At 47.1% G+C, this 27,833-nt stretch overlaps 1 protein-coding gene across 1 annotated transcript; it reads right to left on the bottom strand.

Annotated features, from left to right (window-relative positions):
- Nucleotides 1–2,770: 2,770 nt before the first annotated feature.
- Nucleotides 2,771–27,430, bottom strand: SYT8 (synaptotagmin 8). The gene is made up of 9 exons (XM_048854046.2): nucleotides 27,269–27,430; nucleotides 15,953–16,072; nucleotides 13,273–13,430; nucleotides 12,376–12,471; nucleotides 11,735–11,902; nucleotides 10,251–10,418; nucleotides 6,818–6,935; nucleotides 4,434–4,567; nucleotides 2,771–3,298 (listed from the first exon to the last, which is right to left on the bottom strand). Exons 2-9 carry the CDS (start codon nucleotides 16,053–16,055, stop codon nucleotides 3,065–3,067), a joined length of 1,179 nt encoding a protein of 392 aa, XP_048710003.1. The 5' UTR covers nucleotides 16,056–16,072; nucleotides 27,269–27,430; the 3' UTR covers nucleotides 2,771–3,064.
- Between the last annotated feature and the right edge of the window lie 403 nt (nucleotides 27,431–27,833).

The raw sequence follows: 27,833 nt of genomic DNA, 5'->3' as shown, positions 1-27,833 counted from the left end.
TGAACCCTGCATCCATTTATAAATGTCACCTTTCGTATAGTCCAGTCTATCGTGCCTTAAGCCTGAGGCTTTAATTTGCTGCATGTCCATTCTACAGGAATTTCTCAGCTGATTTATTTTACCCTTTATTTCATTAAATGTGCTTACTATATTCAATTTGCCACTATAGGCCTCACCACACTTGCTGTATCAATTTCAGAATGATCGTCTCAGTTTTTTCCAGCTTGTTCAATAGTAAGTAGCATTAAACTCAGAACATTTATTAAGGACTGTGGACAATGGATTTTTTAGTCAAGTTCAGGCTATTAATCTCTATTATGATTTATCTCAGCTTTTCACACCCTGTTGGTATTTGTTTAGCTCTCTGCTAGCCATTCAGTGGAGATCCAGATAATTTAAGATTAATTTCCTTCTCCTATAAATCAAATACTTTAACGTCTTCAGTTCTCTCCTCCCCAAAGGCAAGCAGGTTGCTTGTCCCTGCAGGTCTTTCTCCATAAGAAACAAAGAGCCAAAATCAGAGGCAATATGTGATATTCATGTAAATTAGACTCACTTAAACTCCCTTACACTTTTGGGATCAAGTTCAGAGATGATGGCTCCAATTTTCCAATGCGCTATGGCGGTTCTGCACTGCTCTGGCAGTGCAATGCAGGATCAGGTACCTAAAAGATTCCTCCTTCATAGGGAGATACCCAGATGGTGCAGAGCCATTGTAAAAGCTGCCATACCAACCCCCAACCCTGGCCCCAGCACAGGGGTGTGACCAAAGAAAAGGAAAGGTGGCCAGGGTGCGTCTGTGTCCTGCTGACACAGGCTACTGGAACAGTCCTTGGCATAGTTTGGAGCAGCCTGAAGGCTGCTCTAATTTATGCTGGAGGATCAAACCTGGAGCCCCATTAGCTGTCAGTAATAAGCAGGCTCTTCTGCTTGCTGGGGCCAGCCACTGGCTAGCTGGAGATGGAGAACATTCTGTTCTCTTTAGGATCTTATTCCTCACCCATTCCCATGGCATCTGAGTGCCTTGCAGAATCAGGAAATTAACTAAAAAATTTCTCTACTTAGAGAGAGGGGTTTCCATGATTCAGGGCCACCCAGCCCTAGTCCAAGTTAGGGCTACAAAAGTACAGCCCTGATTTACTCCAGCACTGGAGGATCCTTCAGGGCAGGGCTGTTACCTATCCAGAAACAAAAGCATTCTGGCTTCGCAGGACATGACAGAACAATAGCCATCACAAACCTCCACAAACAATTGAAAGGCTTCTTTCGTGTTACGCGTAGGATGATGGCACTGGTAAGGACACCAGTCACCTGAGGATTGTGTATGTCTGCAACATTAACAGTTGCTACAGGGACAAGATCCTCCATGGACTGATGTCATTAGAGTGATGCTGATTTAGATCAGCCAAGGATCTGGCCCAGAATCCTGTCTTCTTAGTATTTGGCATGGCAGGTCAGTAAAGGAGGATATGATATTTAACTGTTCTGTTTTAAATTCTCTCACTTTATCATTTACAGTGATCTGACTCCTTAAACTGTTTACTGTGAGATTTTCAAAAGTGCCTATGGGCGTTAGAAGCACAAATCCCATTGACCTGTGTTCCTAATTCCCTTTGGTTACAGTAAGAACTATTAGTGTAAACCCACTGAGGTCAACAGAGCTGCACCAAGAAAACATGTGGCCCAAGATGGCTTTCTCCACAGCAGAGAAGGCAGAGTGAACTGTTTTAACATTCTGGATTTTATTGTTCTGTACCTCTGATGCTTTTCCAGCACAGGTATTTTTTTAATTATTACTATTAAGAATTATTCATATGATGGAGGCACCTAGCAGCCCCAGCCCAGATGGGGGCCCCATTGTGCTAGGCACTACGTGCACACAGAGTAAGAGTGTGTTCAGTGTTCAGTATTTGCCAAGATGCGGTTTGACACCTGGCCAATTCTGTCTTCTCTCAAGAGAAGCCCTGGCTGGCAAAGGCTGGCACAGGTGCCCTGTGGCATCAGGGTAAAACTCACCTAAAGTCTTAATCTAAAACAAAGAACCCCTTAAAAATCCCCAGAATGAATGGCCCCTTGAAATGCAAATGCCGGAGGTCTGTCTAACTAGGTACATAGCCCCCTGACCATTGTGTCAAAGTGGGTGTCCCACAGCATGCTTGGGAGGTAGGGCATCCCTGGTATTCCCATTGAGAGACTAGGTGACATGCCTAAAGTCCACTGGAAGCCTGTAGCAGAGCAGAGATTTGAACTCCAGTGCCTTGACTGCAAGTCTGTCCTTCTGCCCCGCAATTTAAGGACCAGACTCCTTGACATCACATCTTTCCCTAGCCTGCCATGACTCAGCATCTTTGGCTTATATAAAAATCTAGGAATGCCCTCCACCCCCCCCCCCCGGTAAAATATGATTCTGGATGATCATCCCACCTGGGTCCTTCCAGTAAGAAGCAGCCCATCCATCCATGGCAGTCCATTGAACTGTGGTGTTGTTATTGTGCAGGTTTGTGTCAAAGGAAGTGTCGTTATTGCATTATTTTCAGTCGCATGTATTTCTCTCTCCTAGACATGGTGGAAATAACCCACTCCATGTGTCCGTACATCTCCAGTATTCCCCTCCTCACCCGAGGCCAGGCTCTTTCCAGATCCCCACCCACCCTGCCTTGGGTATAATTGTCTCTGCGTCAACTCCCAACCCCAAAATTTAGCACAGAGACATGTTCCACACAGTCCCCTCCACTGGCTCAAAACAGAGGATAGTTACGCTGGGGATGGATTGTAGGTTCCGGTGCTCTCAAAGCTCTTGTCATTAGCCTAAGGTGCCATATGCATGAGTGACCAGCTCCCAACATGGCCTGGGGAACTTGGTTCTTACTCACTTATATTTTGGCTACAATCGATACAGATTGTATGCTAATCAATACAGATTCTTCATAGCAAAATCCCCCCAACTCTCCCAGCCCGGGCTCTTCTTGCCTTTCCTTGGCACTCCAGACCATCCATCCAAGCATGCCCATTGTCTCAGGTTCCTTATGCTCCCGAGTGGAGAGAGAGAGATAGAAGCCTCCCTTTATTTGCCAGGCAAAGGCAGCTTGAAGTGGGATTTCAGCCCCAGGGCATTGTCCACTTCTTCTACCAGCTGCAGGCTGTGCCACTGGGCGATGGGTCGGCGGGGATTGGCCAGCATGTCTGACCAGTGGCGCAGCTGGTTGCCCGTGGCTCTGCAGCCCAGGAACACCTTGCCGATCTGTTGGTTCTTGGTCACCTTGTCGTGATCCCAGACCGAAATCACCAAGTCGATGTTCTGGAGGGAAGGCACAAATGGAACAGGTGAGAGAGAGAGAAAGAAAGAAGGAAGGAGGGGGTGCATGTAAAGGGATAATAAAGATAATGGGGGCAGATAGAAAAGGAAGCAGAAGAAGATGGTGGGCAAAAGGATTAAGCGGAAAAGAAAATTGAGGGTGAATGGCTAGAGAGAGAAGCGTGATTCCCCCATAGGGATGCCTATGTAAAATGTTTGAATCCCTTCTCTCTGTGAGGGGTATGTTCTCTGTCTCCTAAAAAGTACCACTGGCCCCTGAGCAGGTTGGCTGGGGCTGCCTACGGAGAGGCATGTAGGCCTCTGCAGGAGTGTGTATAGAATCAGTCAGGGAAGGGTTAAGTGGCTACTGTAGAGTAGATGCAGCTGGGTTTGTTAACCCCACATGCTTGGTGGCCATGTAGAAAAGGAGGAAGAAGCCAGCCATGACTGCGGATGGGCTGATTGGACAGACTGACTGACTGACATGCATCCCCACCCCTTCTTGAAAATAAAGCATGAACTTTTATTTGGGATTTGGCTTATCCCCTGGAAAGGGAAGGGCTTGGAGGTTCAGCTGGTTGGGCTGGGAGGGTCATGCTCACACCAGGGAGAGGGAGAACCCGCTCTGGGATGCTCCCCATTCCTTTTCATTACCTCCTGACCACTCCCCTGCTCCCAGTCATGCTACAGAAAAGTGTGAGAAATACAGTATCCGGGTCTGGAATGAAAAATGCAATCAGCAAGGTCCCCTACACTTCCCCAGGGTAAATCCGGGGTGAGAGATTTCCTCGGAGGATGATGACATCAGCCAAGAGGGGGCAGCACCTGAAAGCCACTCGCCCCCCACTCACTCAAACCCTTCAGCCCATACCGCCTTGAGTTCCAGACTCCTTGTCTGTCTGTATTGCAGGAGACCCCTGTATTGCAGGAGACCCCACTTCATTTCCCTTAGCCTTGCAGAGCAGCTGAGCAAAGCTAAGCCCCCACCACAATGGCAGCGCCTGGCACCAACAGGACTATTATAATTTTTTTGTTAGCACCTTCAGTTATAGCAGCCACTTCACAGCCAGTGACTTTGGGTTCATTGCTAGTGGTGCCTGTCTGTTACTGAATGCTCTCCCTGGCTGGGGAAACCTACCTGGATCTGGTTGAAAGGCACCTCAAAATTAAACGCCTCATTGAAGTAGGGGCTTAAAGTGCTCTTCTTCACACCTGTCTTCTTCTTCTTCCATTTCTTCTTGTTCAAGATAAGCTGCACTTTGACAAAGGGGTCTGAGAAACAAAGAGAACGTAGGCAGGAGCGGAGGGCATGACCAACCAGTATCATTAATGCTATCCCTTGGAGCAAAGATTTCCACAGCTGGCCCATGAAACAGCTTCATGGAACATTGACATTCAGAATTCTGCTAGCTTTCCTGATAACTGGCCTCTGCATGGCTTTGCCAATGCCCGTCGGTCATGACCTGCAGCAACCCCTGCTTTCCAGTTCCGGGCTTCTCCCACAGTTCAGCCAATCAACCTCAGTCCTGATCTATGATATCTCTTGAAATTCCACACAGCTCTGCTAATGCACCTGAATCCCAACTTCCAGGCTTCCTGCTACTCCTCATAGTGGTTGTGTTGGGGCAAAATGAGGAAGAGGGGTAGATGCAAAGGAGAGGCATGGGATATGAGGCATCTAGCCTCATATGCTAGGGGGTTCCTTTAAACACAGAGTAGAATTGCTCCCAGCCCCATACACACAGAGGAGGTCAACCCTGAGCCCTTTCCACCCACAGACACAAAGTCCCCCCACACACTCTTTGGGGTTGCCCCCAGAGCCCTTCTGCTGAGGGCAAATGCAGAAGTTGCCTATTGTACAAGCTTTTGCCAAACTGTGTTACAAATATATGTTTGCAGTGTTGCTGTAGTCATGTTGGTCCTAGGATATTAGTGCAGGGGTAGGCAACCTATGGCACACATGCCAAAGGCGGCAGGCGAGCTGATTTTCAGTGGCGCTCTCACTGCCCGGGTCCTGGCCACTGGTCCCCGGGGCTCCGCGGCTGGCCTGGGGTACCGGCCGCCAGACCCCTGCCAGGTGGGGTTCCATCTCCCAGCCCTGGGTCCCGGCCACCAGTCCCGGGGGCTCCGCTGCCGGCCTGGGGTACCGGATGCCGGCCCTGCTGCCAGCCCCGGGTCCCAGCCACCGGTCCGGGGCTCTGCAGCCTCCCCCAGCTGTGGCCTACTGGCCCCAGCCTGAGGCAGTGAGGGGTGCAGACTGGGGCAAGAGAGGGCGCAGCTCAGCACCCCCACCTTAAAAATTGTTCCAGCACCACTGTACTGGGATATTTTTAAGTCCTGATTTGCTGCTTACATCACCATCACGCCACGTGGAACAGCGCGCTGCGTTTGATGTTGAGATTAGAATGTACGTGCAAGAACTGGAATCAGAATTTTCTGACAGATTTCAAGATTTCCAGCAATTTGACCCAATGCTTTCTTTTCTAAGTAAACCTGAAAAGTTCAATGAAAGTGACTTGGATTTGTCTGTATTTCAGTGGATGGGTGTTGAAGATTTCAAAATGCAGCTCATTTAGTTAAAAAGCTCAGAATTGTGGGCATCAAAGTTTGGAGCTCTGCAGACTGCACTTGAAGCTACCGAGAGAGATCACAGAGCCTCTATTCTGACCTGCTGGATGTCCCTGCCAGTGAAATTTAACTGTTTGAAGAAAACTGCGTTTGCAATGCTTTCAGCATTTGGATCCACATACCTGTGTGAACAGGTATTTTCACACATGAAATCTGTCCTCTGTCCCTCTCACAACCAGTTAACAGCTGATCATTCAGAAGCCTGTGTGCAGCTTAAAGTATCCAGATACGTGCCAGACATTGGAAAACTCAGCAAGGGCAAGGATCACACTAAACTGATAAGATCTGCATTTTAATTTAATTTTAAATGAAGCTTATTAAACATTTTATAAACCTTATTTACTTTACATACAACAATAGTTTAGTTATATATTATAGACTTATAGAGAGAGACCTTCTAAAATCGTTAAAATGTATTTACTGGCACGCAAAACCTTAAATTAGAGTGAATAAATGAAGACTCGGCACACCACTTCTGAAAGGCTGCCGACCCCTGTATTAGAGAGACAAGCTGGGTGACCTTTTTCATCAGCAGAAGTGGGTCCAATAAAAGATATTACCTCACCCCTTATCTCTCGTGCAAATATATGGTGTGAGTGTTGGAAACTGGAACTAGACAATCAAACTCATTCATCCTCATCAGCTGCGGCTGAATTTGAATCCACAACTCTTACCATTGGTGCCTTCTGTATTTCTGTCTGTCTTATTTCCACTCCCATTATAGCAATAGGAGTCAAGCCTGAACTGTGCTGGAGCAGAGAGAGACCTGTGTTTAAGGCAAACCTGTCTACTTGGCGCTTATCTGTCAATGCAGCATCATGGTGTGTCCTTCCTTGTGTGTCCCACACTCCCGAATCCCACACTGTACAACCATTGTGGCCGCTTCTGCCTTACCTGATAATCCACTTGAGTCCATCCTCTTGAGCTTCTTGGCTTCCAAGATCACCACTGTGAGCTTACTGGTGCTGGGGATGTATCGGAGTGAAAAACAGATCTCCCCAAGGCGCTCTTGCTGTTAGAAACACAAAGTCAAAAGAGAAGTGATCAGTGAATGCTTGATGGCAGGATCAGAGCAATATAGCCAACCTGGCCAATGCCAGGGGCCGGTGGGGCTTTATGGACTATGGTTAGCCTTGGGGCCAGTAGGACTCCCAGGGGTAGGGATAGGGTTACCAAGGGTATGGATCTCCAGGGTAGGGTAAGGCCTGTGACCAGTAGGGAACTTCAAGGTAGGCTTAGGGCTTGGCTACACTTGCGAGTTACAGCACAATAAAGGAGCCCTGGGTGCACTAGGTCACTACCCATCCACGCTGGCAAGGCACGTAGAGCGCTCTGACTCTGCGGCTACAGCGCTGCTGGTACTCCACCTCGGCGAGTGGAATAACGTTTGCTGCGTCCCCGCTGGAGCGCCGCGGCACCAGTGTGGACGAGATGTTGCATTACTGCGCTCTGACCAACCTCCGGAAAGTCCCCTAATCCCCTTAAGTCAAGTGGCCACTCTTGTCATCGTTGTGAAATCGGCTGCAGGAATGCGGAAATGCCCTTTCAAAGCTCCATTTCGGAGAAGCCAGCTGTTTATCAGCTCCCGAGAAAAAGCAAACATTTACTGTTTGCTTTGAGTGAGTGAGAGAGAGAGGCGGGGGGAGGGGGGTCTGAATTTACAAGACAGCATGCTGACACACTCTCGACACCCCAAAAATCCACTCTCTTCCCCCCACACATACACACAACACCTCCCTGTCACGCTCCACGCCACCACCACCACCACCCCCATTTGAAAAGCACGTTGCAGTCACTTGCATGCTGGGATAGCTGCCCATAATGCACCGCTCCCAATGCCGCTGCAAGTGCCGCAAATGTGGCCACGCCAGTGCGCTGTCAGCTGTCCGTGTGGACAGACTGCAGCGCTTTCCCTACTGCGCTCTATGAAGGCGGGTTTAACTCACAGCGCTCTACATCTGCAAGTGTAGCCATGCCCTCAGAGTTACAAAAGGTAAGCTTCGCTGGACTAGGACTATGCATGGGGCTGGTAGGGCTTCCCAGAGTAGAGTTAGGGTTACTAAGGGTAGGCCTTCACTGGCTAGGGTTAGAGCTGCGTCCAGTAGCACTGCCCAAGCTAGTGTTAGAATTACCAAGGGTAGAGCCCTCTTGGGTCAGGTTAGGCCTGAGGCTGGTCAGGCTCCCCAGGCTACAGTTAGGGTTACTAAGGGTGGGGCTTTCCAGGCGAGTGTTATGCCTGGGACAGGTAGGGCTCCCTGAGCTAGGGTTAGAGTTACTAATTGTAGGGCTCCCCAGGCTAGGGTAAGGGTTTCTAAAAGTAGGCCTCTCCGGGCTAAGGTCAGGGTTACTGAGAGTAGGGCTCCCTGGGGTAGAGGTAAGGTTATTAAACGTGGGCTTTTCTGGGCTAGGGTTTGGCCTGGGATGATAGGGCTTCCCTGGCTCGGGTTAGGCCTGAGGCCAGTAGTGGTCCCCAGTCCAGGCTTCGGGTGGCTAAGGCAAGTGCTCTCCATCACTGCCTCTGCTGCACCTGTCCTGTGGATACACAAAGGAACTGGCCTGTGAATGCAGCATCTTTCACCTGCATTTAGTCAATTCTCCCAGAAGGGTGCCACCGGACATGACCACAACAGTAAGGATACAGGTTACACCTCATTCTCCAGAGGTTTAGAAGTGGGAGAAAACGTCCAAATTTGAAATTTCAAACAACATGTTTTGGTTGAAATTGCAATGAAAAGAAAGGATGAAAATGTGAAAACGTTTGTGAAAACGATGTCCCGTTCTCTGAGCTGCTCTAGTGTGGAATTATAGCCTCATGCTTTGCAAGCCACAGTTCATCAAAGGCCATGTTCCTCTGGGGGCAAAGTTTGTTGAAAATGTTGTCTCTTTTTTGTTGAAATGTTGATGAAATTGCCCATTTTTCAACACTTTGACCAGCTGGTTGAAAAGTGGGACATTTTCATGGAAATGTCATTGAAAATACTGTCCCAGTTTTTGGTTGAAATTTTGACAAATTTGCAAATTTTTGATCAGGTCTGCTACACACTCCATTGTGGATTTTTATCAGGTGAATAATTAATTTACAATTAATCTTGTATTCACTGAATTTTACCTTTTTTTTTCCTATTTGCAAATAATCTTCAGACACACCAAGAAAATGTTCAGTTTTATAACTAGGCAAAATTAATAGCAAACTTCTACTTGTTAATTAGGAGTATTACAACTAGGGCTACAAACTATAGTTCATGCTGTAACTGATGGGACTCATTTACATAACTTATGTAACTATTTTATGTAACTCTAATTACATAAGTGGTATAATTTACAGTGAATAACGAGCATGGCATGAATTTTGAACTGTAGATTTGACTGTCATCTTCAACATTTGCATTTCACACTGTTTTGGTTAGTAGCTTTTCATCCAACCAGAGAATAGAAACAATTCCATGTGACTAGATAGCATTGCCAATTCTTGTGATTTATATCATGAGTCTCATAATATTTGGTGCTTTTCTTAAAACCCCAGCTCCTGGACTTCTGTCATTATAAGAAAATTTCCATTTTCAAACAACTTTTAAAAAGTACAGTTCTAGCCTTCTGGCCCTCATGATTATAGAGGAAAGCTTGAAAATGTGAGCCTTAATGGCTCAAAAAGCAAGAAAAATAAAAAGAACCCAATGTTTATTATTTTGAAAAATCTCATGATTTCGAAGTCAGGCCACGAATGATTTGGGGCGGGGGGGTGCTGACTCATGACTTTTGACTGCTTGGCTTGGCCATCCTGCTTCTGTAACCAGCCATCTCAGCAGAAGTTGCAGTTCCCTTGTTATATATCAAACAGAGCAACTCAACATTTGGCAAATATTCCAGCTACAAATGTGCTTTTCCTACTCCTTTCGGGGAGGAGCGAGTTATTTCACCCAGACTCATGGAGCAGTTTACTACCCACAATCCTGGCCATCCATGCTGGCTAGTGAGTGGGAAAAGGATCCTCCCATTCTTCACCCCTCTCCATCCTTTCCTTGTTTACTGGCTCATTGCAGGGAATCTGGAGGGAGTAGCCTCTGCTCTCCTCACTGTGTCTGGAGGGGAAATCTGAGCAACCAGGCAGGCTTTGCTCCCCTGTGCAGTTGAGTAAGGACTGCAACAGTCCTAGCCCATGGGACTTCAGCAGAAGTACTTGCTGATGGGGGAGGTGCTGCTCAACGGGAGAGAAGGTGGTGGAATCAAAACTTCCATGGGGAGATCTGTGAGATATTTTGCCACTGGTTCGGTTTCACTTTGCCCACTTGCTGCTCCCCTCACTCCAGGATTTGACTTGTATACCCACCTCCCTCTTACTGGCAGCGGTGAGCTCTTGCCACTGTTCAATCACGTGCTGCAGATCAAAGTCGCCCAGAGGCAGCCGGACCTCGCCGATGATGTTGTGTTTGGCAAAGCGGTTGAAGTCGTAGATCTGCATCACCAGGGTGGACTCAGACATCTCCGCCTGGGGAATCTGTTCGGGAGGAGACCAGAAAGGAATGGCAGTGGGGGGGTTAACAATATCACTGTCGTGCTCTTCTGTTGGAGCTCAGTCTCATGAGTGTGGGGCAGCAGAGCTGTAACAGAGCTTCCCTCACTCCATTGCCACTCCCTTTCCCCCTGCGCTGAAGGCACATCTGGGCCTGGGGAGGCCCTCCTCCTCTCCCAGAGTGAGAGTCAGCCTCCATGGTCATTCAGCGCTAGGATTCCCAACACGCTGCTCTGCTGGCCCTAAACCCTGAGCAGGAAGGACCCCTGAGTCTTGGAAACTAAAGGAAGGAGGGAAGATTTTTTGCTGTGATCATTTGCAGGAGGGACCACAGAGAGGTGACAAGTCCCCGTTTCCCACTCAGACTCAGCAGAAGAAACTGGCAGGACGCAGACAAGTTTGTGCAGGAGACCAAAGCTTTACTCCTGCAGGTGTATGTATGGTGCTGCACAACCGGGAGAGCAAACTGATCATGCTCCAGCACCCACATGAGTGAGGGATTCATGGGGGGCAATGGAGGGGAGTGTGCAGGGCACTATTAGTAGCAGCCTGGTTGCTGCAGCACTGGGAAGAGTGCAGGCTTCATTGAAGCCAATTAGTCAGTTTCTGCTGAGGATTAATGACCCTTGGGTAGTAATTGCTGGGCTAAGGAGGCAATTTGGCTCAGCAATGGGGAAGATGTAAGTGGGAGGAACAGGATCTGGGGGAAGCTCAGAGTGTGAGCCTGAGCTGAGGAGAGATGGCTGTATAGAATTCTCCTCCCACTGTATAAGCTTGCAATGCATTCTGTTGTACTGTGTAAGTGAAGAATAAATACCCACGTGGTAAAAGGGTAACAATCTGGTGTGAGGGGGTGGTTAAGACAGCAAGAAACAGGCCAGGCAGTACGGCACACTGGGTAGTCACAGAGCCGCCCTCTGACGGGGGAAAAGTAAGTATGAATGTCAGAAAATCTCAGACCCTGTTTCTTTATTCTCAAGAATCCAGGGCATAAATGGGGGCATGTGGGTAAGAATGGGTGGGCCTGAGGAGACATCCATCTTCTGTGTCTCTCCTCCTTGGCCTCACTCCTGCCACAAAGCAGGAGGAATTTGTTGGAGGCGCAGCAGTGCTCTCCCTAACAGGCTCATGTCCTCATCCTGCTTACTTGTTTACCTTGCTCTCGTACGTGCCACCCTCTGTATCTGCGCTCTGCAGGATCAGCACTCGCTATGTGAGGTCTGCTTTCAGCTCACAAACAGCGAGTCAGTAGCCAACAGCAGCGATCTGGATGAAAGGGAGTAGCTGAGAGCATTTCTCACCTGGAAGGTGAAGGTCTCATTGAAGACAGGGTTCAGAGTCTTCCGGTAAACCTTGCTTTCATACTTCTTCCTCATATCAGATGTTAAGTAGACAATAACGTATGGGTCAGAGGTCCCCCCACTGTCCATGGCCTTTAAATCTGCTGCCTGCTTCACTCCAACTTTCATCTGAAAAATATCAACAGCAAAAGGTTATTCCGTGTAAGGAGAGACATCTGGCTCGGCTTTGCAACCTTCCAGGTGGATGTACTCAAAGTCTGTTGCAACTGGACCCAGAAAAGCACGGTAGGTGCTTTTTGTTGTAGGAAGCAACGTTGGGGGTGCTGTTATGGGTCAGTAGCCAGGAAGACAGGAGGGACCCTAGTGGCCAACTGGAGGGCTAGGACCTATTTAGTATCTGCAGCTGTGCCCACAGGTTTAGGGGAGGAGCTGGAGCTGTGTGCACAACAGAGGATCAGCATGTTGGCTGGGTGTTGTGAGGGTGGGCAATGTGATGGGCAAGGGGAAGAGGTGCAGAGCTGGCTCTGAAAGGAGAGGGTTTGGGATGCTGTGAAGGAGGAGAATCTGACGATACAAGAAAAAGGCATTTCCTGCATCTTCCATCAGTACTAGGTGGCTCACCCTGGCGTAGCAAGTCCTACCTCCTGGCTACGAAAGTTATACTCCAGGGAATACTGCAGCCTTCCTCGCTTCTCATTCTCGAGTCCAGACTCCAAATCTTCCATATCTGGCTGGACCTACAGAAAGAAAGCAGCAGAATGTCTTCTGAAATAACATTGCTCGTGAAGATTCAAGACTGGGATCTCTGGGATTTCTCCATGGCTGGAGACTAGGGGCAACAATGCAGTTCTCTAACCATGTCACCATATTCCAGAGATGATGCTGCCAGCCCAAGCTGCTTGCTCCTTCCTGAGCAGATAAGAGTGAACCCCAAGTTCATTACATTGTACTGCAGTGTGCTGCAATCCTGGAGGTCACTGTTTTAAAGTCATGTTTAGATTGTGACAAATGATGAAAGGATCCCTATTACATTCTGGGAGTATGAGTCTGCAGACCGGCCACACTGAAGTGAACCAAGCAAACAAAAATCAGGACAGCCTCAGCATTATGCAAGGCTCCATTAATAAGCCCAAAAAGGGACACTGGTACATCTTATTCTGCCACACTAAACATAGATCTCTCTCATGCTGGCTGCTCCCAGACTCAAAGACAGTCTGTACTTCCGTTTTTCTTCCTCTGTTTCCATAGCTGATTAATTTGGAGTGCATGAAAATGAGTAACTCATAGCACTAGTGCAGAGGAAGTTCTCCATACACATCTGTGCTAAACCATCCTTATTCTGGCCTGCAGCAGACATTGCTAACTTAGCTTGAGGTCGTTTCTGAACAGAAGCTGCCCCAGTGGTGTGTCCATGGCAAAACCCGTAAGTTCTTGGCTCTCCAGCCTTGTCACTCAGTTCACTAGAACGTGCTGCTGCTTTCTGAGTGCCTCTGCATGCTGTAGAGTAAGGCAGAGGAGGGGCAATGGGCGGAGCATACCAGGCTGGCAGTGGTGGAGCCATTGATGTTTTGCAAGTTGAGTTTCTCCTTCTTCTTGTGCTTCTTCTTGCAACAGCAGCACTTGATGATGCAGATGAGGAAGAGGATGAGGAGAAGGCCTGCCGCAATTGCAATGACGATGAGAGCCCATTTGGGTACTGTTGCACCGTTTTGGAGACAAAGAGAGAAAGAAATGGGGTTAGATCACTTTTTATGGAATGCCTGTCTAGATAATCCCTTTTTCTAGGGAGAGAATGTTATCAGGACTCCTGAGTTATCATCTGAGCCCTGGGCACATCACTTAAGGCCCAAATGGTGGACTTTAGGCACCTACATCCACATTTAGGCACCTAAATAAAAGTGGCCTGATTTTCAGAGATGTTGAGCTTTTGCAACCCGCCTCCACCCCCAAACTAACTCAGAGCTGTGTGTGATCAGCACTTCTAAAACTGAGGCCACTGTGACTGATCTGCTGGAATATGGATTAATTAATTGTCTAATGTTTGGCACACCCATCTGAAAAGTCTGGCCTTACCTTCCCTGTGCCTAAGCTCCCTAGCTGTCGGGGGTGGGGGGGAATAATACTCCACTACCCCCTAGGGATGGAGTGAGGGTTAATTCATTCATGTTTGTACAGTGCTTTGAGACCAATGGAAGAAGTGAGAAGTATCAAAAAGGCCAAACGGTCGATGTAAGTTCATTTCAAACATGGGTAGCTGGGTAGAGAAACTGGCTGAGATTTTCAGAGCAATCTAGGTGATTTAAGTGTAGGCAAGTCCTGAAATGCTACAGTAAATGCTCACTACAGCAACCGGAGGGGTTCTCCTGTTGGCATAGTTAATCTACCTCCCCAAAAGGCTGTAGCTAGCTCAACGGAAAAATTCTTCCATCGACCTACTGCTGTCTACACTAGGGGTTAGGTCAGCTTAATGTAGCGGGGGCAACTTCCCTGTTTAGTGTCAAGCTGGCCTTAGACACTTACCTCCTATTGAAATTAATGGGAGCTATCTATCTAAATCTCCTAGGCTGCTCTGAAAATCTCATCCACTGGTTGACTGGGTTAGCAGTTTGTGCCATGGGGAGAAGGAAAGACCCAAATGCAGAACCAACTCCACTCGTTCAAGCCAATAGCACCTCCGATATTGCATTCACTATCCCTCGCAGCCTGTTTTATCCCAATGTAGCATGTCCTACTAGCACTGCAGTGCTGATTGTTCTCATCTTCACAAGGAGATGGCAGTAAGCAAACAGGTCACATCCTGCACAAACACTGCCATGTCCTTTAAATCCCACTGCCTACACCCCAGCAGGTCCCTTTATGTGCTTCCTGATCATCACGTGCTTGGGAGAGACCAAGAAGTAGTGAAGGGGTTGTGAATATCAGATCCAGCAGTGACACATGTTATGTTCCCAGCCATCGTTAAATGATGTGTCATTTTGGTGGCGGAGGTGCCTCTGTTTGAGGAATCAGTGCAGGTCAGTGTGACAGAACCAGCATCGTATCTGTGGGAATTCATATTTGTTTAGAGGTTGAGATGTGAGCGCCCAGCTGAGTTATATCTTTTCCCTGTTCTGGAGATCGGCTTTGCTAAGCTCTTGTACTTATGATCGAGTTTTGCCTGCAGTTCTGCAGCAATGGAACTGGCCTGGGAGTTCACTCCCTTGATGCAGGAATTTGCTGCAAAATACAAACTTGCACTTTGGGGAAAAAAATGTTCATGGCTGAAAAAACTCACGGTACAGAACATAACTGGATGTAACAGCTGCACTATTGCCTCCAGGAGTCCAGAGACAGCCTGGAACAACCATTCTCCGACAGCCGTGAACCACTAGGCTGTTAAATCTGAAACCTAAAGATACCAGTTTCCATGGCCGCGTTGTTCACTCTTTCCTGGCTGATCTTTCTAGCAGAAACGTCCAGTGAAACGCCTCCTCCTGCCCCCCCAAAATAAACCCTGAATGTACGAGTCATTGCTAGATTTAATCGGGTTAACAGCTACCTACATTTTCAAAATGTATCAGAAACTGCCACTGGAGTGCAGCACAATCCAGGAATCAGGCCACAGAATTTTCAGGCCCTCCCCTGGCCAAGCCCCCCCCCCCACACACACACACCATGCTTATACTGTACAGCTGAGCACAACCTGAAACTGTGGTGCCACTAGGTGGCGCTGTCATCATTTCCTAAATTCCCGCTTTCTTCATTACTCTTTCTAAGATGCCCAGTGGCTACGGGAGCCACCATTCAAACTTGAAAAGGAGTACTTGTGGCACCTTAGAGACTAACAAAGTTAGGACAAAGTCATCACATCAAGCTATCCTATCTTTGAGTTTTCACTTCAGGTCACCATGAAGTGGAGCTGGAGGGGTGAAAAAGGCAAAGGAGCTCGTTGAGAGAAGGGACCGCTAGGCTCTCAGGCCAGGAGCAGTGTCCTCAGTCTGCAGGGTACACCTCCCTCCCTCCCTGGTTGGGATTCGGGGGAGCTGGCAGGGGTTCGGGGGAGCTGAGGGCTTTAAAGCTTATGGTGGCAGCCATGGAGCCTTGGCTGGTGGCAGCCATTTGTGAGATCAAGGATAAGACCAAGAGGAAGCACGGTTGACTCATGATGGATTCAGCAAATAAATTGATCCCTGGTGAACCCACCACTTGTGCCCACTCTGCCACCTTTAATTTACTCACGAGGTATTTTGTTAATAATGTCATCGACGAAGCCAGGCTTGGCAGTAGTCAGAGCAGCGGCACTGGGGGCAGTAGTGATGTTTGAACTCATTTTGTTAGCCATGAGTAAGTGTGGGCGACCTGAAGAAGCAAACACAATAATTGGGAAATTCATTTCCTTTGCACTGTTTGTCTCTCCAATCTCAGACTCCAGTAAGAGTAAATACATATAACATATGAAACAAACATAGTAAAATATGAGTAGTTTGGACCAGATCACCTCTGTAATAATGTGTTAATTTGCATTATACTATTTAACTGCTCGGTGTCTCTGTGTGCTGGACAGAATTCCAGACAGGTTGTAGTCCCTGATAAACAACAGAGACAAAGCTGGGACTCAAGCTATGCGGAAGTCTGTTTGATTGTGTCTGTCAACTGTGCTTTTCTTTAATAAATGCCTCCTATTTAAGAAGACTGTGATTCTATGTAATGTGACCATCTCCTCCTGCAGAGAAACTACTGGGAAAAGGACAGAGAGGATGAAAGCTCCACTTGCCCTCAGGGCATTTTCCTGCAACCATTGCCTCAGGTGGGAAAGATGTGAGGAGCTGTAGGTGCAGGAGTTCATGCTCCCTCCCAACCCTATACAATTCAAGGATCCAGGGGGAAAGGAACTTCCTTCTCCACAGAAACAGGAGCCATTTGGCACTGACCTTTCCCTGTGGCAGCATGGCTGGAGCAGGAGTTGTTTGCATTGACTGGATCCCCTTGTTCAGTAGCAGCCTCAGAGGGGACCCACAGTAGGTAATACATGATGCCACAGAGAGCAGTTTCTCTCCTGCTCCGTTCTCTTCCTTCCCCAGCCCTGCTCCTGAATTCCAATCATGGTGCAAATGAGTATCCACATGAAGCAATGGAGGGGGAGATAGTGGAAAGTCTGTGATCCATGCATGGAGTGCCCAACTCTCATGGGCCCCTTGCATTTCTATTTCATCCATAGGTCCCTAAGGATTCCAACGTGTGTGGGCAGTATTACAAACCACACAGACAGATCTCTGTTTTCACTCACTGAAATACAGCCCCCTCTGGGGTGGAACGTAAAAGAGGATTAGTAGCAGGCTGTACCTCCACACTGCAGTTCAGCACAGGAAATGGAGAACACTGTGTCCAACTGAAACTACAGCACGTTAGTAAACTTGGAGCAAACTAGACACTAAGAACTGCATCATAGTACACCGTCTTCGTTATGATGCTGTGCAGGATCTGGGAGCCTCCAAGCCTGAGACATGACTGGATCTTTCACCTCTGCTATGTTAATCACAGCCTCCAGCACTGAGACAGCAGCTCATTACCTTTATAGAAGTGCACCATGGCATCTAGTGTTGGACGGAGACACAGTCATATGGCCAGTGGGACATTATAACATGGACAGGTGGAAAGAAAGAATGAGTGTCCAGGAACCACACATCATCCTTTTCTCCAGAATTAACAGGAAGAGATTTATTATTAAATGAATAAACATGGAGAAGAGAGGCTCGGGATGTGTGTATGTGAGGCTGTTAACAATGGACCAGGCCCCATTACTCAGCTGAGCAGTAGCTCACACAACTAGTCCCATTTACTTCAATTATTTATATTACTATAGCACCTAGAGGTGCCACCAAGATCATGTGCTAGTCGTTTCACATACACATAGTGAGAGCCAGTTCCAGGCCCAAAGACCTTACAGTCTAAATAGACAAGACAGACAAAGGATGGGAGGAGAAACAGAAGCACAGAGAAGAAAAGTGACAGAGGAGCCTGGAATAGACCACACCTCTCCTGGGCCAGTGCTATAGCTATTGGACCATACTGTCTCCCCTGGGGGTAGCCATGAATAATAGCTCAGCATTGTGCACAAAGGGGTCACAATCTGGCCTAATGTTGGCTGAATGGGAAGCAACAGGAAAAATTGCTGTGATAGTGAGTCAGCAATCAGAGAAGTCCTTAGTAGGGACTTCAGCAGGAGGCAGTGTGTGCTAGTGGATGGAGCACTGGACTGGGAGTCAGGAGACCTGGTCTAGTCCTGGCTCTGCTCCTGCCCTGCTGGGTGACCTTGGACAAGTCACTTCACCTCTATGCCTCAGTTTTACCATCTGTAAAAGGGGGTAATGATTCTGACCTTTGTAAAGTGCTTTGAGATCTGCTGCTGAAAAGCTTTAGGTATTATTAGTATTATTACTAGGAATGTCTACACAGTTACAATATACAAGGCCCTTTCCCCAAGCAAGGGTGAGCAACACCCATTCATGAACGTGCTGGGTGCTGGCCGGTCAATAATCAAAGCCAGGTGTGTGGCTCTACTCCCTGGAATAATATTAATAAATGCCATGCCAGACTGATGTGATGGACACTGCAAAGTATGTGCCTATTTACCTTGGCTCCCAGCAGCCACTTGCTGAATGTGAGCATGTCTCCATTTAATGAGAAAATGCAAGTGTATATTGCCCGCCACTCAGCAAAGAGACAAGTAATGGGCAAAGAATATTCCTAAAGAGAAACTTCCCTTGACTGAGTTTTGTAGCGAATGTTTCATAACACTAATGAAGGTACATGGAGCTTTTTGTTTTCAAAGTGATTCACAAACCACAGCTAATAATTGAATTAATTAATTACAAGGCTATTCATAGATTCATAGCTATTTAGGTCAGAAGGGACCATTATGATCATCTAGTCTTACCTCCTGCACAACGCAGGCCACAGAATTTCACCCACCACTCCTGCGAAAAACCTTGCAGTGCAGTGTAGTAGCACCTAGAAACCCCAACGGAGATCAGAGTTCAGCTAACACTGGGCACTTTTGAAAATCCCATGTAAATTTCCAAACATCAGGCAGGCAGAACAAAGAATGGACTCTATTCAGTGCTGAAGAAAGGCATTTTAGAATCCTGAGCATACATTTGTCTGAAGTAAAATTACTCCAAAGCAGCCATTAGAAAGTACTTTAATTAATTTTGTTTTAACTTCAGTGAAAAACCGCTCTTGAATTTAAATCTTCCCCTGCAGTGACAGCAACCCTAACCAGCTGCTAGTGCTGTGAATCAGAAAGTGAAAACTGTAAACAAAAGTGAAAGTAACCTGTGCACCTATGTCCCTCCGAGTTCCATGAAATGCAAAAAGAGAATCCATAAAAATTGTGCAAAGCAAATTAGATTTTTAATGGTCTTGCACTTTTAATAATCCAATTTGGTGTATTCAGTACCCCAGGTAACGAACACTGGGTTTCTAATCGTGTGCATTTCCCCCCTCAAATCTCTGTGTAAACTGTCAGATTAGAAATTTATTCCCATTCACACTTAATTTAAGAAAGCCAGTGCAGGAATTTCTACTGCCTTTGCTGCATAATAGACTTCTATAGTGATGCCCAAATTTCTGGACTGTGGCTCAGACCACGCATCCATAGAAGGGAACAAAACCACCACTTACACCCCTGTGCCTAAGGCAACAAGATACTGGGTCCAGGTATTGCAGAGATATGTTTATGAAAGATTGTGATTTGGAGATGCTCCCTCATAAGGGACAGTGTTGTGAGTGTGGGAATTTGGAGATGTACCCTGGGAGGGTGGGCCGCAGCTCACTACAGAAGCTCTCCAGTTTGTTTTATTAAAGTTGTATTCCTTTCTCATTCACTGGCTTGTTATTTAATGAACCCCAAGATTGTTACAGGCATGTAGGAGTAAGCAAGGTTATTTGCCTGCGGACTCCCTCCGTGGAGCAAGTGGGCAAGGAATGGGTGAGGAACAAGCATAGCCTTGGCTCCAGCTCCCTACTCACTAAGCCAGATTGGGTTAAGTAGGACAGTAAACTTTACTGATGGCAAAGTAAATTCCTATTCCAGGAGAGCAAGAAGGAAGCATTCAGACTCAAAGTGGAGTCTCTGAGGCAAAATGTCTCCTGGGGCTGCTCCCTGGTTGATGCAGCTTTGGCCTCACTCCTTGCTCAGGGCTGTGAGCTTGAGTCACAATCTAACCCTAGGAATACACAAGTTGTGGGACAATAAGTTGGTTCCTCCTATAAACATGGAACAAATAGATCTTTGGCATGTGCCACGCCCTCAAGATAGCTCTGGCAAACAAACTGTGATAACGCTCAGCTGGCATCTGGAACAGAGCATCAGGAAAAATGTCCAACTGCACTGAATGATGTGGATTTCATCAAATTCACAGTATCCAGTCCACACACATACAAGTGCACAAACAGGCATACACAGATGCCAGCATGCACAGGGACAGGCATCTGATCAGAGACTCAGAGATACTTACACTAGATGTAAACATGCACCCACACACGTATGCACATATTGTATATACTGAATGGACACATACAGAAATGCATACACTTACAAATACATTCAAACATGTCATGGATAGATACAAATGCACACACACATACTCTATACACATGCACATGCATACACACAGGGCCTGATTCTCATTTATACTGTGGTCCCTTTATATTGCTCTGGCAGCAAAAAGGGGCCTTAAAGTAGAAATACATTACACCACTGCCAGTGTGGTTTAAAAGGGCCTGAGTGTATGAGAGAATCAGGCTTATGGTCTGCATCTATGCACTGCTACGTTCACCAGGCAAACGGTCTAACTGTTTATTGGCAGGGGCCTTAGAAATGGGAAGGAAGGAAGGAAGGAAAGCCCTTGCTCAAATGGCTGGGGCTCAGTGGTAGAGAACAATGAAGTAAGAGAAGAGGAAGAGCACAGATACTTCTGTAAAAAGAAAAGGAGTACTTGTAGCACCTTAGAGACTAACCAATTTATTTGAGCATGAGCTTTCGTGAGCTACAGCTCACTTCATCGGATGCATACCGTGGAAACTGCAGCAGACTTTATATATACACCGAGAATATGAAACAATACCTCCTCCCACCCCACTGTCCTGCTGGTAATAGCTTATCTAAAGTGATCATCAGGTGGGCCATTTCCAGCACAAATCCAGGTTTTCTCACCCTCCACCCCCCCACACAAATTCACTCTCCTGCTGGTGCTAGCCCATCCAAAGTGACAACTCTTTACATAATCAAGTCGGGCTATTTCCTGCATAAATCCAGGTTTTCTCACATCCCCCCCACCCCCATACACACACAAACTCACTCTCCTGCTGGTAATAGCTCATCTAAACTGACCATTCTCCAAGTTTAAATCCAAGTTAAACCAGAACATCTGGGGGGGGGGTAGGAAAAAACAAGAGGAAACAGGCTACCTTGCATAATGACTTAGCCACTCCCAGTCTCTATTTAAGCCTAAATTAATAGTATCCAATTTGCAAATGAATTCCAATTCAACAGTTTCTCGCTGGAGTCTGGATTTGAAGTTTTTTTGTTTTAAGATAGCGACCTTCATGTCTGTGATTGCGTGACCAGAGAGATTGAAGTGTTCTCTGACTGGTTTATGAATGTTATAATTCTTGACATCTGATTTGTGTCCATTTATTCTTTTACTGTCCAGTTTGACCAATGTACATGGCAGAGGGGCATTGCTGGCACATGATGGCATATATCACATTGGTGGATGTGCAGGTGAACGAGCCTCTGATAGTGTGGCTGATGTTATTAGGCCCTGTGATGGTGTCCCCTGAATAGATATGTGGGCACAATTGGCAACGGGCTTTGTTGCAAATTGGATACTATTAATTTAGGCTTAAATAGAGACTGGGAGTGGCTAAGTCATTATGCAAGGTAGCCTGTTTCCTCTTGTTTTTTCCTACCCCCCCCCCCCCCAGATGTTCTGGTTTAACTTGGATTTAAACTTGGAGAGTGGTCAGTTTAGATGAGCTATTACCAGCAGGAGAGTGAGTTTGTGTGTGTATGGGGGTGGGGGGATGTGAGAAAACCTGGATTTATGCAGGAAATAGCCCGACTTGATTATGTAAAGAGTTATCACTTTGGATGGGCTAGCACCAGCAGGAGAGTGAATTTGTGTGGGGGGGTGGAGGGTGAGAAAACCTGGATTTGTGCTGGAAATGGCCCACCTGATGATCACTTTAGATAAGCTATTACCAGCAGGACAGTGGGGTGGGAGGAGGTATTGTTTCATATTCTCGGTGTATATATAAAGTCTGCTGCAGTTTCCACGGTATGCATCCGATGAAGTGAGCTGTAGCTCACGAAAGCTCATGCTCAAATAAATTGGTTAGTCTCTAAGGTGCTACAAGTCCTCCTTTTCTTTTTGCGAATACGGACTAACACGGCTGTTACTCTGAAACCAGATACTTCTGTATCGTCTTTCACTAGCTCTCAAAGCACAATATAAAATTAGCTCTACAACACTCCTTTGAGGGCGCTAAAGGATCTCATCCTCCACCTCTGCGGTGGAAATACAGCAGCTGCTAAACAGCACACAACAATACTACACAACAGTTTAGGATAGGAGGTGAAGGACAATGTATCCAACTGAAACCACATGGGGATTTGGTTAGGACAGCATGGACTAACACCCCTGCTCATTCTAAAAATGCCACAGAAGTTCTAATGCTTTGACTGCAGGACAGTGCTGAGGCTCGGAGACAGGGCTGTGTGGGAAGCTTGCTGGCTCTTCTGTTCTTATCCTCCTTCACCTTTCCTTCACTAGCACCCAACTCCTCCGGGCCCTGGACAGCTTTCTTCTCAGGAGCACGCTTCATCTGCCACAAATGCAACATTTATGCCTGGCTACACACCCCGGAGTGACGTTCAGCCTGAGAATGGGTGTGTGCCTGTCGCAGATTAATGTGTGGGTGTGTGTGTATACACAAAGGTGGGGATCAGGTGTCCACAGCAACTCTTTCCCACTGCCTGTTAATTGCCTGGCAACGCTCCTGCTTTACTGGGCATCATTAAAGGTCAGAGATTAGTGTCCCAAGGCCACCTTCCCAAGGAGCTTCTCCAGGCACCTTATTTCTTAACATTGCAGAAAATTGATTTCTGGTGCTATTCTCCTCTCAATACCTTCTGTAGGCCAAGGGCTCCATTAATGCTATAGACCAGCTCCTCAGCTAGTGTCAATTAGCATCACACCACTGACATGAGTGGGGAGATGCTGACTTTTATGTACAGGGACAGCTCCCTAATTGGTGTCAGCCTATCAGCATTCCCTTCGATGGTGCTTTGCTAATTAACACAGCTGAGGGCCTGTCCCTATATATAGAAAGCTAGTGATAGGCTGTCTTCTTCTTCTTCTCTTCTTTTTTTTTTTTTTTGTGATAGCTAGAATACCAGGTTGATTGTATGAGGCTTAATATGAATCAAAACCAGCAAGTCACATGTGCTCAGTGTGTGTGTGTAAGTGTAATGGGGCAAGGATTAGCCCTAATGCATTAGAGAGCTGTTCAACTTTCTCAATTTCCCCTCAAGCAGGAAGAACTGAGAAGCAAGACCGTTTAGCCACCTTTTACTTCTCTGCTCCCTCTTTACGCTTCAAATCCCAGGGCCTCATTCTTCTTCCACTGTGTCTGAGCAACTGCCACTGACTTCAATTACTGCTATTAGGTGAAAGAAATATATTACACTGCAATACCCTTTCTGTAGGAGAAAGTTAGTACAGAGTTGAGGGGGTTCTGCTGTTCTGGTAAGGAGAGTAGGGATAAATCTCTGAGCTTTATAAGGCAGCAGCAGGCCCTTCCATCCTGGTTTGTTTTATTGGTGGATCTCTGGGGATGGGGGAAGCTGCTACCCAGTTGGAAGTGTTCCCTTGAGCTACGGTTGCTCCAGTTTCGGTTGGTCGGGTGGAAGGCAGCGGTCACGGTGGAAGGAAGCGGAAAGCTGTGCAATATGGGTCACTGGTGGTGGTGCCAGAGTTTTTTATACCTAGGCCATCTTGGTAGATTGTAGGTTCACGTTAGGAGGGTCTTTCACATTGATATAGCGGGGGGTGGACCCAGAAGAAGAGCAGGTGCAATTAGCGCTGAGATTTTGATGCGGGGGGACTGCTCTCCCCCCACAAAGTTGCGTTCCGAAGAGATCTGGAGATTGGAGGGTGCAATATTGGTACTGGTGCAAGTACACACTAAACCAGATCCTCAGCTGGTGTAAATCAGAGTAGCTTTTCAATGGACCTCCGGGGAGCTATGCTGATTTACATCAGCTGAGGGGCTGGCCCAGGGTAAATATCTGATAACCTATCCAGTCAGGTGAACAAGTAGGAGCGAGCAAACATCAGCCCATCAAGGAAGATTCTTTTCCCCAAAAACTACACAAGCAAATAAATACTTAGATAGTTTTTGATTGGCTAGTACAGGGGTGGCCAACCTGTGGCTCTTCAGAAGTTAATATGCGGCTCCTTGTATAGGCACCAACTCCGGGGCTGGAGCTCCTGGCGCCAACTTTCTAATGTGCCGGAGGGTGCTCACTGCTCAACCCCTGGCTCTGCCACAGGCCCGGCCCCCACTCCACCCCTTCCCGCCCCCTCCCCTGAGCCTGCCGTGCCCTGGATCCTCTCCCCTCTACCCCCCAGAGCCTCCTGCATGCCACAAAACAGCTGATCGGGAGGTGCGGGGAGGGAGGAGGAGGTGCTGATCGGGGGGGTTCCGGTGGGCAGGAGGCTCTGGGAGCAGGGTGGGGGGAGCTCATGGGAGGGCTGCTGACATATTACTGTGGCTCTTTAGCAATGTACATTGGTAAATTCTGGCTCCTTCTCAGGCTCAGGTTGGCCACCCCTGGGCTAGTAACTAGAGATGAGTGAATATTGCAAAATATTTTCTGCCGATATTTTCTCAACTATTTGAACTCATTTCAGCTCACACTGCAGGCTTTTCTGTGTTTATTTTCCATGAATAGTCTAACAAATGAGTTTCCTGGATGGTCTTGCATTTAAAGCACTGGTTGGCAACCCAGTATATCTTGATCCAGTTCTCCACTCTGCCACAGACCTCCTGTGTGACCATGAGCAAGTCATTCAATCTCTCCCTGTCTCGGGTCCCAATCTGTAACAGAGAAAATCATTCTCTTTCTCCCACATGTTGTCTGACTTGTCTATTAGATTGGACACAGGTTCTGTCTCGTATGTACTTGTACAGCACCTACCTCAATGGGGTCTCTAACTCAGAGCTACTGTTGTACAAATAATTAACAATTATGATCCTTGCAAAGATTCTGGTGAAACAGGGAATGTTAAGCAAAAACTGAAGAATATTTACTGAAATCAAACTAAGAATTCACAGTCGTGCATTTGCACAATACAATCCGAGCATAGGCTTAGTATGTTTTCTATATTAGGGGGGCAGGGGCTTACTGCTATTAATAATAGGTATAGGTCTAACTTCCGGATTGACCGATTTAGTGGTATTTAAATTACAGTATACTTAATGAGTGAGTTGGGGCAGAAGTGCCACTCTCTCCCCAAGCCCCGCTGTGTGGGGCTGGCCACCCCGAGCAGCCCTGCTGTGTGGGGCTGGTCTGGGCCGCCTGGTGTCACCACTCACCCCCCAAATGTTCTTCCATGCCCCTCATAGAGAGGACACGCCCCACAGTTTGAAAACTTCTGGTATACAGTTTGGGGACAACACCCCTTCATGTCCCCCGAATTGCCGCCCCTAAATCTGAGCAGGTAACAGGAAAGTACTATATGTCCAGTCAGAGAAGTATGAATTTGAATATTTAACACTTGCAATAAAACTGCTCAGGACCAGACTTCAGAACAAGAATTCTTTGGAGACATTATTCAGTGAATACCTTTAGTAACAAAATAAACTGGAGAAAATCACAATTTGTTTGTGGAGCCATTCACAAACAGAAAAAAAGAGGAGAATTATGTGGAATAAATGCTTCATTAGGCATTAATGGCTAAGTTGTACTAGTAACTAAAGAGTATCTGTTGGATTTTCTCTGATTTGAACAGGTTGCTTCCTGCCATGATATAATGAAGTAGATCCCATTGCAAGACTAGCAAATAGAAGCCCACTATGGGTTTTCATTCTCCATAGATAGGCCCCCAACCTTCTGCACCTTCCAGCTGATTTGTGAGGCTCTGGCAGTTCAAAGCAGCCCTGAAGCTGGCTTAACTGGTTACTTGAAGACTTCTCTTGTCTACAGAGGATCTTCAGGGGGCAAGTTGCCATAACAATTCATACACTGCCCCCACTTCTGGTCATGTGGAAAAAGGGGCATAGTCAGGGTGTCCCTATCCCACAGTGATTCCCCAGGTGCTGGAATGGCCCCTTAGTACCATGGGCAGATGGTGTAAATCAAAGCAACCTTCAGACTGCTCTAGCTTGCTCTTATGGACGCCTTCCCACTCACTCCCTCTCTCCCGGAGTTGTGCTGTGTGTATCATGGGCCCGCCCAAGGATCTGGCCCGGAATCTTTGCATTCAATGGCCAGATTGTCAGCTGGTGAAAAATGGGGTAGTTCCAATCTGTAGCTATGCTGATTTATGCCCGTGCAGGATCTGGCCCCATGATATATAAAATATGCAGTGACACATAAAATGTTATGTCGTAGAACATATTTCTTAAATGTTTCCTCAAATGCCAACTTTATACTGTTTTGTAATATATTCTACAACTGCTCTTCATCCTGCCAATGTAAATATACGGAGTTCCACAAAGCTTATGCAGTATTTTGGATGAAACCATCAAAGTCCTATCGGTTCTCCATTAAACTTCCCTCAATAGTTTGCACAGAAGTCAAGCTTGGAACTGATTTCCTTTCCCTAAATCTCCTTTCCCCTCAACCCCATCAGGCAGTATGCTGCATGCTAGATAGTTATTGGCCTGCCAGTCTGAGAGATGGCAGCATTTCAACAGAGCTGTATGTATATTGCCTGTAAAGATCATTGGGTCCCATCAAGGTGGAAGGTGCTACATCATCATTGTACAATAGTACTATTTGCTTTGCAGTGCATTTGATCAGAGACAGAATAAATTTACAGGAAATACCTTTATTCTGACCACCAAAGTTGGACAATGAACAATTCTGCTTATCTTGTGGGTGACTGCAGTAAACAATCAAGCTGGAACTAGCCAAAATCCACTCTTGCCCACCAGCCATTGAACGCTTAACATTCTGCAAACAAGCCCCTCCAGCCGTCCCCTAATGGGCAGGAAATGAATGCTGTGCACAAGAATGAATATACCCAGACCACGGGGCACTAAGCTGATCGTACGGGATAAAGCTTGGCTTCGTTCTGGGATTTCCGAGGAAAGAGACACTTGTTATCACTGAGGAAGATACATCTGAGCTTGAGGCCAGACTGGGATCTAGGTTACAGCTCCTATAGAAGTCAATGGGGTTGCACACAGAGTGGAATTTGGCCAGTCATTTTGTATCAGATAAGCAGGTAAGGGATATATAAGAGGAAGGAAACCACTTACCTCTTTGTTTCTAGCCTCCCTTTTTCCCACCTTAGCAGCAGCTGAGCCCTTCTCCTGGGTACACTGATTCCGCTCCCTACCTCAGAACCTGAAAAGGGCCCATTGTTGTGGGGGCCATTAGCCCTCAGCTCAGCACACAGGGCTGGTGGCTCACAGCAGGGATCACTGTGTCTCTGTACAGTGCAGCCCAAACAGGAAATTCTTCTTTGCGAGCTGCGAAACCAGACCGATTGGAAAGGCTCTAGGAAGCCCCACCTCAGGCATTAAACTATTCACCTGCACACACAAAAAGCCGCAAAGGGAACTCCCAGTGGGACCAGGAAGCAAAATCAAGAGACTCTCTCTGCCTGGGGACAAGCTAACAGGCTTAAGAAACTGGAGGCAACAGGTATTGTTGCTCTGCTGCTTGTTTGTATCGGGGGGACAGGAACCTCTGAAGTGGGAAGCTTCATTAAATTTGGTGTTAATGATCTTCCTTATTTTGACCCACCTCAGCATACCTGACACCCACACCTTCTGTTAAAGCCACTTGCTGCAGCAGTGGTGGGGCTGCAGGTTGTCCACC

Source organism: Caretta caretta, chromosome 6 (assembly GCF_965140235.1).
Source record: "Caretta caretta isolate rCarCar2 chromosome 6, rCarCar1.hap1, whole genome shotgun sequence".
NCBI classification, from domain to species: domain Eukaryota; kingdom Metazoa; phylum Chordata; order Testudines; family Cheloniidae; genus Caretta; species Caretta caretta.
The sequence above is the reverse complement of the archived record's forward strand: the minus strand, read 5'-3'. Positions and strand labels throughout refer to the sequence as shown.

Excerpts from the sequence above, each read along its gene's own strand:
- SYT8 (XM_048854046.2), bottom strand. The coding sequence starts at position 16,055 with ATGGCTAACAAAATGAGTTCAAACATCACTACTGCCCCCAGTGCCGCT. Across the intron at positions 10,419-11,734 it reads ATGAGACCTTCACCTTCCAG|ATTCCCCAGGCGGAGATGTC; the intron begins GTGAGAAATGCT and ends CCTCCCGAACAG. Across the intron at positions 4,568-6,817 it reads GGACTCAAGTGGATTATCAG|ACCCCTTTGTCAAAGTGCAG; the intron begins GTAAGGCAGAAG and ends TTTGTTTCTCAG.